This window comes from Mustela lutreola, chromosome 12 (assembly GCF_030435805.1).
Source record: "Mustela lutreola isolate mMusLut2 chromosome 12, mMusLut2.pri, whole genome shotgun sequence".
Taxonomy (NCBI): Eukaryota; Metazoa; Chordata; class Mammalia; order Carnivora; family Mustelidae; genus Mustela; species Mustela lutreola.
Genome location: NC_081301.1, coordinates 84593624 through 84606189, shown reverse-complemented (window position 1 = coordinate 84606189; position 12566 = coordinate 84593624). Strand labels below are relative to the sequence as shown.

General features: G+C 42.9%; 1 protein-coding gene across 2 annotated transcripts in view; it reads left to right on the top strand.

Moving 5' to 3' along the window:
• The window catches only part of OSTF1 (osteoclast stimulating factor 1), a 52855-nt gene that overhangs the window by 25252 nt on the left and 15037 nt on the right, over positions 1-12566 (top strand). For both annotated transcript variants that reach the window (XM_059141175.1, XM_059141174.1), the window contains exons 3-5: positions 6573-6623; positions 10022-10085; positions 11772-11825. In XM_059141175.1, coding sequence (XP_058997158.1) covers positions 6573-6623; positions 10022-10085; positions 11772-11825 — 169 coding nt within the window. The remainder of the gene's footprint in view (positions 1-6572; positions 6624-10021; positions 10086-11771; positions 11826-12566) is intronic.

The following is a 12566-nucleotide window of genomic DNA, read 5'->3' as shown; positions in this document are numbered from 1 at the left end:
CTCCTGGGCTGGTCAGTGAATAAATACTAGATCATTCTCTAAAGCCTCCCTCACTCTAGGAAGGGACCTGCATGTGCTCAGTTTGAGACCAGACATGAGTCCTGACTCTCCCCCCAATATCCTGTTGGTCATCACCTTTGTCCTTTGTCACTGACCTCCTCCTCCTTTGGTTCTCTTGTGCTTTTTCTTGCTTCTGGCTCAAGGACTCCAGCTTCTCTCCATTCCTTCCGCATTCTTCTTCCTGATGATTTTCCTAAAATGTAGCTTTGCTCCCGTTATCTGCTTCACCTCTTTATTTGACTTGGGAGTCCCCTAGACTCCAGCGTGTTTCTAGCCCCGCAATCCTCTGCTCCTTTCCCTTCTTAGACCATTCTAGCCTGGATTTGATGCACAGCAGAACCCATCTCTGAACCCTTTCTAGACTCATAGTATTGCCCCTCTCTAGGCTCTAATAACATACTTCCTTTTCTATAAAGACTCTCTGAGTAACCCAGCCAAGAGCGGGTTGCCTTTTACACTTGGCATTTCTGTCCAGCTCCCCATAACACGTGTCTGGGTCGGGGGCAGAACACAGGGCTGTTCAGAGCTGGCCATAGGTTTTAGGACCCACTCTGCCTCGTTAGCATCTGTGTGACCTGAGAAATTTGGGAATTCCCTATCTTTGTACCCCGGCGTGCTCCTCTGTCAAGTGAGAATAATAATAATCTCACGGGGTTTTAATGCAAAGTAGGTGAGATTAATGTGTGAAGCTGCTATTATGGTTAGGAGGGATCGTGGGTGCTATCTTTATAGACATTTAGCTAATAGTTTTGGTGGGTTGACATATTGATTATTTTAATTCACCTCCAGTTCTGCTGCAGGATGGAATTCTCTACAACTTTTTTTTTTCTTTTTTTAAATCTTCGTTATTGGGGCTCCCGCATGGCTCAGTTGGTTATGCATCTGCCTTTGGCTCAGGGCATGATCCCAGGGTCTTGGGATGGAGCCCCACGACTGGCCCCCTGCGCAGTGGTGGGGGGGGTCTGCTTTTCTCTCTCTCCCTCGGCCCTCCCCTCCTGTTCTTGCTCGCACTTTCTGTTTCTGTCTCTCAAATAAATAAATAAAATCTAAAAAAGAAAAATCTTTGTTATTATTGAATGTGCAGAAGGAAAAAGATATTTAATTCACTAGGGTTTTTGAAGAGTCCATATTTAAAATGTTTTTGTTTTTTTTTTTAAGATGCCTGGTCCCAGGGATCCTGAGCTGTGGTGCAGGCGCTAATCCACCCGGGATGTACTGCGTGCTCAGTAATTAGTATCCCGCGCCTGGTGCCCCCGCAGTCTGCTGTTTCCCACCTCCCCTCGATGCAGATGTTAAAGGGGAGGTGGCTGGCTGGGCAAGGAGCCTCTAGCTCCCGGCCTTCCTTGCTGCTTAAGTGCCTGTGCTAGACCAGTTACTCGATGTTCTGAGTGTCATCCCAGTGCTAGTTTAGTTTTACATTCTTTTTCTGAGTAAGGAGTTCTGTTGGATGATGCGGGAAGCTCAGTTTGTCTCTCTCTCCCGTCTCCCTGAGTAGCCACGCCCGGCAGGATGGATGCGGACCTGGCCTCCTCAGAGTCACTGGGACCAGGCAAGATGCAAGGGCTGAGCTGGCTTCTGTGGGACACTTGCTGACAAGTGCGGCACCCCGGGAAGGCCTACATCCAGCTTTTAACTGCTCTTCTCTCATCAGGGAATAGGGCTGGCAGTGCCAGCTTCAGTCTCGGCAATCTATGGGACAGCAAAAACACTAGGCAGTTTGTCACTTCTGGTTCTTCCTGCCAACCCATTTCTGTTCAGTCTTGCTTGAAGGCAGGGGAGTCCTGGCACCACCCATACATGTTTGGTTCTTCATTCTTGCTCAACCCCCCGTCCAATAAAGTCTCATACAGAGATCTGGCTGGACTGGATAGACCAGTGTCAAGATGCACCAGGAGAAAGGGAACAGCATTTTCTGTGTGTTGGTGGTGTATTGGGAAAAGGGAAAGCAGCAGGACCCTGCTCTGTTGTATCCCATTTTCTGGGCTTCACTAGGTTTATCACACTCAGCGGAGAGGCAGGAACCCTAGAATGGGGACTGCAAAAGCTGAAGCAGGAGCCCAGCCCCGCCACTCTCTCACTGTGTGGTTTGTGGCAAGTTCTTCAACACCCCTCTGAGCCTGGTTATGAAATGGAGATGATACCCGTATTTCAGCCCTGCCCTAATTAATGGGTCATCATGAGGATTAAACGAGGTTAAGCATGCTTTGCAAGTGTAAGGGGTTGCTGTTGGTTCTGTTGTACTGCATCACAAAGGGATTGGGAGTAGCGGCAAACCACAGATGCTTTCCGTGGCCACCACGTTTTAACCTGGTCTTGATACCGAGATGACCAGTTATGGCTATACATGACCCTCCCGTAAGAGAGCAAGCATAGGTGCTGGTGAAGATTCCAGACTCTAACTGTCGTGGTTCAAGTCTAGTGTCTACCATATACTTGCTCTATGGCCTTGGATAAGCTTCTCATCTACAGGGTGTTGATAAGAGTAACACCCACCTCATGGGGTTGCTGGTGAGGATTAATGTGTTAATATTTGCCAGGCTAGTGCCTGCACTTTGTAGTCCTATAAAGTGGTAAATAAAAATATCCAGAGAAAATTTGATTTGTAAAAATATTTTTATCAGTTCTTGGGGTTCCAGGTTGACACACCTGAAAAGTTTCATAAGGATGTTATAGTCTCTAAAATTTTTCATAAAATATATTTTTTCATAAACCAACCGAACGAATGCCTTGGGAATTACATGTCACCAAGAATACATGAAACAGGAATGAGAATATATATTACCAAGTTTGTACTCATCACTCTGACATTCCAGTGGCCAACAATTTGCTTGTCCTGATACCTTGTGGTTCTTCAAGGAGAGGGGAAAAGAGGAATGTGGTTGAACACCAAAGAACAATCTAGAAATAAAGTGCTTGCTTGATTGTGTCACTATTTCCCCATTTCTTCTCCATGAGTATAATGCCAGGAATTTAAAAGTAGACCCTCATCAAATCATTCAAGTGCCCTACAGGCAGTTTCTTAAGGGAAAGTGTGAATATTGTAGGTAAAATCTATTTAAGTTCTAAAATCATGATAATGACCTTATTGTCTATATAGCTAGTAACAGTGTGAAGAATTCGGTGGCTAGATTAGGAAAAACTGCCCCTGGTTCCTTTGGAAGAAGCTATTTTATGGGCAGTAGCACTCTCCGTCTGGGAGCTATTGATTAAAAAGAAAATAAACTGTCCACTCTCCTTTCTTAGTATTGAAAAATAGTGAGACCTTTTTATCCCCTGACTGAAATCGGCGGCAGTTGTCATCCCCTCAGCTGAAAAAAAAAGTCTCACCTAATAGGTGGCTTGTGGCAGACAACAGTGTTTGAACAACAGCCATTATTTTAAAAACCAAAGCAGCACTGAGAAGTATCGAAATGACCGTGCCGAGTGACATTTTCCAAATGATCCGTTTTATCAAACCGCAAAGGACGAGAATTACTTAAAAGACAATAAGAACTGTAACTGTTCTGGGTTTTTTATTGCCTCTAAATTTATTTTATTTTTTATTGCCATTTGAAAAATTGAGGTAAAAATTCACATAACATAAAATTCACCGTTTTGAAGGGAACAGTTCAATGTTATTTAGTAAATTTATGGTGTTGTACAACCCCCACCTCTATCCAGTTCGAAAACATTTTCATCCTTCTGAAAGAAAATCCTATACCCATTAAGCACTTATGGTCCATTGTTGTGGGTTTTTTGTTTTTTTGTTTTGTTTTGTTTTTTGTTTTGTTTTCATGAGAAGGTCTCATCACAGGGTTTTTTGTGTGTGTGTGCTTTTTTGAACCTGTTTGTTCGGTTCCTTTTCAGAACACACCTTTTTGGTTCAAGGGTGAATGAACTTACTGCGTGTTGAAATTTAGGCAAACTTGACTTGTGGTTTTAAAAGGAGGCCAACACCATAAGTAGATCTTTAACTTCCGTGAAAGCCCCTTGCTAGACATAAGTGGCAAGGTTAGGTCTTGGAGAGGGACGGGGTAAGATGTGCTTTGGATGACTCCAAGACCAGAAATAGCTCTTAAAGACGTTGCACTCTTTCGAAACTCCGGGAAACTCAGAGTCCCTCCGGAAAAACGCCAAGCTTGCACATGTATTCTGCTTTCCTTCCTAGTTTACATTCTCCTCATTCTCTCCTCCTAACCCATATTGTCATCTCAAGGAGACAAGTCAAAGCATGTTGAAATGGCCAGTGAAGGTGGACCCTCCTATTATAGGGATGGCCAGTGGGTCCAGCTGGGGTGCTGGGTGGGCAGTGTGAACCCTTTACGGCCTCACTGGGAGTGATCCAGTTTGCAGCAGGGAAATACTTAAAAAAAAAAGTAGTACGTTTCCCTAGTCACTTTCTATATCTATCATAATTGGTAGTCTGTTGATCATAAATCATCAGAACATGATAGGAAAGGATTAGGGGACTTTACTTTTTTTTGCCCTAAATGTCTATTTCTAATAATCTTATAAATCTATGTTATTGAGTCAACATAGGCTCAATTAATTTTGCATAGCTTGTGCTGTGTGTTAAGTCTGGATTCAGTGAATGCAACAAATACTTCAGGAGGTACCTTTTAAAGGAACTAGGCAGAGCGCCTGGGTGGTTCAGTGGGTTAAGCATCTGCCTTCAGTCCAGGTCATGATCTCAGGGTCATGGGAGCGAGTCCCACATCAGGCTCCCTGCTCAGCAGGAAGTCTGTTTCTCCTTCAGTCTCTGTTCTTCTTACTACTCATTTTCTCTCTCTCGCAAATAAATAAATAAAATCTTTAAAAAAATAAAGGAACTCAGCAATTTTTTAGTATCATTAATTACCATTTGGTAATTTTTATATTTGAATGCATAATGTGCCTGAGTGATTTATGTGTGTGGTTGGTTTCAGCATGGTGTAGCTGATCTAGTCTTCATTTATATTCAGGAGGATATAGTTATAATAATACAGATCAGCTTAGAAACTAAGTAAATTAGTAGCTCAGAGTCATATTTGCCACTGTGGTCTGTAACAGAGAGGAGATAAATGGAAAAATCAGTCGATGAAATTATTTGTTTGAGTTTTATTTGTATGGAACAGTAACTATAATCAGAACTATCAAAGCCTGTTTAAAAAATATTTTTCCAACCCAAATTATGAAAGTAACACAAGCTCATGATAGAAAATTTGGAAAAATTTTTCTACATATTTCATATTTCATACATAATTGTGATCTTATCCTACATCAAATTCTGTGCTCCACATTCTTCATTCAACATGACAACGTGACTATATCCCAGTATCTGAAACTTGATCCTAATAGGCAAGGTCCTATATACTTACAGAGTCATGCTGGTAAGCGTTAATTTCGTGATAGAAAAAAGATGCTTATTAAAGCACGTGGCTGAATTCAGAGCATTTGCAGGACAAGCTGGAGTGCATGTCGTCTGTGTGGTCAGCTAAGCCCTGAGAGCTGCTTATGATCTGGACTGACCGAGTTACTGCTTCCTGTTTTCCCCACTCTTTAGCCTTATTAATGGTTGAATTACATATTAACTATTCTTTTTTTTTTTTTTTTAGATTTTTTTTTAATTTATTTGACAGAGAGAGATGACAAGCAGGCAGAGAGGCAGGCAGAGAGAGAGGAGGAAGCAGGCTCTCTGCTGAGCAGAGAGCCCGATTTGGGGCTCGATCCCAGGACCCTGGGATCATGACCTGAGCGGAAGACAGTGGCTTAACCCACTGAGCCACCCAGGCGTCCCCATATTAACTATTCTTATATAGGAAATGTTCATTCTCTCTGAGCATGAAAAGATAGGATAATTGTTTTCTCAAAATAAGCAGGTAGCAGATGTTGATCTGAAAGTGTATTTAAGGGGTGCCTGGGTGGCTCAGTGGGTTAAAGCCTTTGCCTTCAGCTCAGGTCATGATCCCAGGGTCCTGGGATCAAGGCCCCTATCGGGCTCTCTGCTTGGCGGGGTGCCTGCCCCACCCCCCGCCTCTCTGCCTGTTTGTGATCTCTGTCTGTCAAATAAAAAAATAAAATCTTAAAAAAAAAAAAGAACGTATATTTAAGGATTGAACCTAATCCCTTAGACAAGAGCCAAGCTCCTGGCTATTTTGCCTGGTTTTAAATTCTAGACATTTATCCTCTTACGAAAAAATGTGTATCACCTTTTAGACTTTTTATGAGAAAAGTTTTATTAATATTTTATTTTGATAGAAAATGCTTTGCTTTCATTGTGAAAGAATGTAAGATGTGTGCGTAGGGGGAAATCTTATATGTCATGTATGCAATTCTTTGAAGTTCATCACAGGAAAAATTCAGCTTTCTATACATATGTTAGTTTGTCAGTGATGTTTCGTTAAGTGGTCTGTGTGCAGATTTAAGTATTTAAAACCACATTGTCTGTAAGGTACTTTAGTATTTGAAATTTGTGTAATTATTAGCATCATCATTATATTCTAATTCATGAAAAATCACATGAAGTCAAACTGTGTATATTTTTTTTCTTTCAGCCAGATGAGTTGTACTTTGAGGAAGGTGATATTATCTACATTACTGACATGGTAAGCCCAGCTAATATTTTGTAATACTACATATGAACTAAAGATACATAAGGCTATTTTGTGTAGCTGTAATATTGTACAGTGTTTAAATGTTTATTTGTATAGAAATGCATATGCCCGTGTTTGTTCATTTTAGCACAATTTGTAATAATAGCATAAAATTAGAGGTAGCCCTTATGTCCACCTGTAAGAAGATAGTTGAATAAGCTTTGATATATCCACAGAGTTTTATGCATTTATAAAAAAGAATGAGCAATATCTCCAAATGCTATTATAGAGTAATTTAAGTGAAAAAACTAAAGGTAAAAAAAAAATGTGAACAGTATGCCTTATTTACCTGAGAGGTGATATGTGTAACTGTTTTCTTCAGTTTAAAACAAAAGGTCAAAGGAGGAATCATCGAGTAAAATTTAAAAAAATAGTTTCTTCTATGTGAGGGAAGGCAGATAGGGTAAAGGAAACATGGAATATAGCCTTTAAAAAAAAAATCACACCTTATTTTGGAGATCTGACTTTGGAGTCATATACACTTTTGCATAGTTATGAAATGAAATGGCAAAAAAGCAGTCCTTGAAATTTAAAAGCAGAATGAATCAAATGAAGTTAGTTACACCCCGGGGAATTGGCACAACCCCACAGAAAGGAACTGTTCCAAGTGAACTTAAAACCCAGCAGTCCGAGGGAACATCTCCAGTAGAATGAACCTGAAGGACAAAAAGGCCTGGCAGGAGGAATGACTATGCCCTGCTTTCAGTCATGGTCCTGTAGCAGAAGCATTGGCGTTTCTGTGCTGAGATTGCTGCGTTGTATTGTGGTTGAGAGTAAATGAGTCATTAGGTCAGTGATACTGACACGGGGGTTTTCAGCCGGCAGGAAAAGGTACACAGACGTTAGATCAAGGAGGCTAAATGAAAACCCCGTGGCTCTGCACCTGTATGGCAAGTACGTTGTACTTCATCTACAGTAAAATAAAAATAGGTCCTGCTCTGTCTTTTGTAAAGGCCTAGAAAAAAGAATGACTGGTTAAGCGGCTACCTTCGACTCGGGTCAGTGGGATCGAGCCCCACCTTGGGCTCCCTGCTCAGTGGGATTTTTCTCCCTCTCTCTCTGCCTGCCGCTCTGCCTACTTGTGCATGCTCTCTCTCTCTCTCTCTCTCTCTGGTCAAATAAATAAAATCTTAAAAATATAAAATTCGGGCGCCTGGGTGGCTCAGTGGTTAAGCCGCTGCCTTCGGCTCGGGTCATGATCTCAGGGTCCTGGGATCGAGTCCCGCATCGGGCTCTCTGCTCAGCAGGGAGCCTGCTTCCTCCTCTCTCTCTCTGCCTCCCTCTCTGCCTACTTGTGTTCTCTCTGTGTCAAATAAATAAATAAAATCTTTAAAAAAAAATATAAAATTCAATTAAATTTAAAAAAGAAAGTAGGAAAGCCTTCAAAACAAGGGTCACAGTAGAAGGACAGGAATGAAGTCGAAGAGGCTGCTACTAGTCAAAGATAGGACAATTCGAGCAGTTAAATAGGGCAACAATCCCCTGGAATTGAAGCACATTTACTGTGTTTAAATCCGTGAGCTGTCAATATACTTCCAAAAACCAAGCATCCTTCTTCACCCTGAGCAGATGCTAGGGAACCAATGTTTTATTCTGTTCAGTTAGGGAAAATCATGAGCATTGATTCTGCCTTTTCTCTATGAACTTCATCTCTGGGTAACCTGAGACTTGATGAGGGAAAATTGTTCTTTAAAGAGATACTCTGATTGTTTAAGTGAGAAAGGAGTGATAGAATGTTACCATTTTGCAGCTCCAGCAAATTATGGACCCAGCTGGTGCTCTTCAGTGGCTAACTAACCTTACAAAAGGAGAGACCATAAGACATTATGTGTCTCTTGATGGAAGAAATCGATACTACCTATAAAATAGTCTTGCCCAGAAAACTGAATCTGAATCTAATTAAGCCTCTAGAACTAACAACCAATTTATAGACAATAGGGGGAAGAAAGGAACACATTTTTGGTAAGACAGAGAGAGGGAACAGGCAAAATCCAGACTGTTTGAAACTCAGAGGACCAAATAAACTGGTTCCTTCAACAAGTGTATAATCAAGGAGTGAAGAAAAAAAAAAAGAAGAAAAAGAAGAAACCTATATACTAAAAGAGACAAGAGACAAATCAATCCATCATATTGTATGACCCTTACTTGAATTCTAAATTGTGGGACAACTGGAAGAGTTGAATATTGATCTAGATATTTGATGATATTAAGGAATTATTGAAATAAATTTTATGTGATGATAATGGTTTTATGTCTTCGGAAAAAAATCATCTTACTGAAATATGTACAGGTGAGCTAATACAATGTCTGCCGTTTATTTCAAAATAATCCGAAGGGGAGGGAGGTTGTGGGTTCGATAGAGGAAACAGTTGGCCCATGAGTGAATAATTGATGCAGGTGGGAGCTGAGTTTATGTAGGTCCATTATCCTGTTCTTCCTACCTTTTTTTTTTTTTTAAAGATTTTATTTATTTGACAGACAGAGATCACAAGTAGGCAGAGAGGCAGGTAGAAAGAGAGAGAGGAGGAAGCAGGCTCTCCGCGGAGCGGACAGCCCGATGCGGGGCTCGATCCCAGGACCCCGGGATCATGACCTGAGCCAAAGGCAGAGGCTTTAACCCACTGAGCCACCCAGGCGCCCCTCTTCCTACCTTTTATAGGTTTGAATTTTTCTAAAATAAAGTTTCCCTCCAAATGAAACTAAAATAAAGATATGTTTAGGGGCACCAGGGTGGCTCAGTGGGTTAAAATAAAGATATGTTTAGAAAAAAAAAAATCTTCCAGCTACAAGAAATTAGACTCTGGACAAAAAAATTCTATGAGTAGTTTAGCTATAATTGTTTTCTTCCCTTTCCCATGATCTCTGATGTGTGTGGTTGTTGAGGGTCTGTGATGAAGTGTATTGTGTTATGTCGCAGGCCGATGGGGGTACATTTGTACTTTAATGAGAACGGTAACAGGCATCCGTAACTAGGGGGTGAGGAAACTTGATGTGACCGGGGCCGATGGACATTCTGTAGGGCAGGGCAGACCATGAGCCAGATAGTTTTTTTTTTGTTTGTTTGTTTGTTTGGTTTTTGTTTGTTTGTTTGTTTTAAAGATTTTATTTGCTTATTTATTAGAGAGAGAGAATGAGCGGGAGGGGGGGGTTGTGGAGAGGGAGAGGGAGAAGCAGGCTTCCTGCTGAACAAGGAGCCTGATATGGGGCTCGATCCCAGGACCCTGGGATTATGGCCAGAGCAGAAGGCAGATACTTTACTGACTGAGCCACCCAAGCGCCCCAAGCCAGATGGTTTTAAAAGTGATTGAATATAAATTTGGTGCCACTTAATCTAACTCTTCTTTCACTAGAGTGATACCAATTGGTGGAAAGGCACGTCCAAAGGCAGGACTGGACTCATCCCAAGCAACTACGGTAAGCTTGGCTGGGTTGGTTATTACTTCGTTTCTACTCTGTGGACTTCCAGTGTTGCAGTTCCTGAAGCCTTTCTGCTTGCTGCCCTAGCCGAGCCTCAGTGGAGTCATTGCCAGGATAGGACATTGTGTACTCCATGAAGCTCTCCTTAATAAAAGGGGGAATGGGCACTGGAGGCACTTGAACTTGACTCTTTGGCTTAAGAAAATGCATTGTTGCACTCTCAGTAGAACCCCAGGTCTCCAAGGAAGTGCGTATGGCTTTCCTTTATCTAGTTCTCAGCATGTTGTTTTTTGTTTTTCTTTTTTCCCCTTTTCCTTTGCTGTTAAACCAAATCTCAGGTGTTTTCTTGGCCTAGCCCTTTCTCTGGTGACGGAGTGACCTTGCCTTGTTCTTTCACGTCTGAGGCAGTTGTGTTCACTGGGTGGGTGTCCAGGCAGTGTGAGGAGCTTGGGGAGTGAGAGGCGGCCTCTGCCTTGAAGCCACTATCAGTTGGAAGAGGACAAAGTATTTCTGCAGAAAATGGCAAAGTAGAGTAAAAAGAGCCCGGGATGGGTAAACAGGGTTTTAATCCTTTTTCTTCCACTTCTTAATAACAAGGGGCTTTAGCCAAGGCCCTTCTCCACTGTCCCTGGGACTGTTTCCCCTCCGTGTCGTGAGAGGTTTGATTTCAGTCACTTCCGGGATTCCTTTTGGCTTCAGCACGGGATGAGTCTCAGGACCACTGGGATGGTGTCAGGCCGAGTTCCAAGCACTGGCACAGGACTTAGAAACTTTCAAGGAAGAGACTGTTGCAAAGTCTGTGGGGAGCTAAGAGGGCGAGGGGAAGGGCGGGGTGGGGAGGGCCCCACGGAGGGGCCCCGCTTGCCCTGGTCTAAAGGTGATACCATTCTGGGTTAAAAAAAGACTCGAAACATTTCTACCCTCCTGCAACCTTTGCACTCCATTTCCAGCGAGTCACAGACAGTGAGCATGTAAAATGCTCCCCCCTGTTGCTTTGCACCCTCCAGTAGCCAAGGGCATGTCCCGTTTTAGCTCTTGATGGCGGGACGGTGCGGGTCTGACATCTGTTTTGAACCGCAGTCTGCGTGTGGTCGTTCCCGCTGATTGTGGGACAGCAGAGAACTCTTCACCTTCCTCAGAGGCAGGTAGGGACGCCGCTCGCCCTTTGTGAATACGGGAAGTGAACTCTTTCCCCCTCCTGCGTGCCCCCCACGTGCACACACACACACACAAGGGAAACAGTTATTTTCGACCGTCTTCGAAGTCGGGTGTTTTTACAGAAGGTACAAATGAACATCGAATGGTTTCCTTCGCATTTCTGTGACTCCGTTGAGGACAGACTTGGGTGTGCTGGTGTGCAGGCTGTGATCTGCTTGTTTTTGCTTATCCTTGCCGTTCATTACTGCGTGTGGCTTTGTTTGTACACCAGTTCCTTGCCATGGTGTTGCCTTACTGCTCAGTTTGGTTTCATTTGCAAATAATTCAGTTTCTTTTAAAGCAGGAAGCATCTGTTTGATTTTCTGCCTTTTTTTTTTTTATTTAAATCCGCACCCAAAGGGCTGCCATGTGGTGAAAGGCCCTGGCACTCGGGGAGCCAGGGGGCTGCGAAGTGGCTTTAGTGAGTCATGAGTCACCGGGGTGGCACTCTCAATGTTGCCTTTGCTCTTTCTGTTTTCAATCTAGTGGCTGAGCAGGCAGAATCCATTGACAATCCATTGCATGAAGCTGCAAAAAGAGGTAGGTGTGATTGTTTTTGATTGAGATACGCAGTAGAGCAAAACACAGATTTTAATTATATCGTCTGATGACTTCTGACTGGTATATACAGTCAGAATACTGGTATATCGCCAACACCCAGAGTAAGATCTAGAACACTTGTGTCATCCTAAAATGTTCCCATTCCAGTTAAACCCCCATGTCCTCCAGAGGCGATCTCTGTTCTGCCTTCTAGCACCCTCGAGAGAGAAAATGTGATTAATTTTTTTTTTTTTAATTTCCTTAAGTAAGCCCTACACCCCCGTGTGGGGCTTGAACTCACAACCCCGAGATCAAGCATCACATTCTCTACCAACTGAGCTGGCGGGGTGCCCCTGTGATTTTAATTTTTAAAATGTCAGCCATCAAACACTTTTGAGTCCTTTATTTAGTCTGTGCTCAGTGGCAGGTGGAAAGGCATTGCTTGTAACTCCCGGAGCCCAGAGTCTGGCCGGGGGTGCCATGTGTGTAACAGATCATCACAAGATGATGTCAGAAGAAAAGCAGTTGAAGTATGTTTAAGTTAAGCAGGTTATAGAGGCCTCAGTGAGTAACCAGAGGGCAGGAGGGTGGAGACTTCTTGTGGGCGTTAGCATTTAGGAGAGTGTTGTTGTGTGGGATGAGGTTGAGGTTGGGGAGGAAGCAACAGGGATGGGCCTTGGTCCCATGCATCTGTGGTTTCCTCCTCCAAACCCTGAGATATTCAGCAGTGCCTGGAGACAT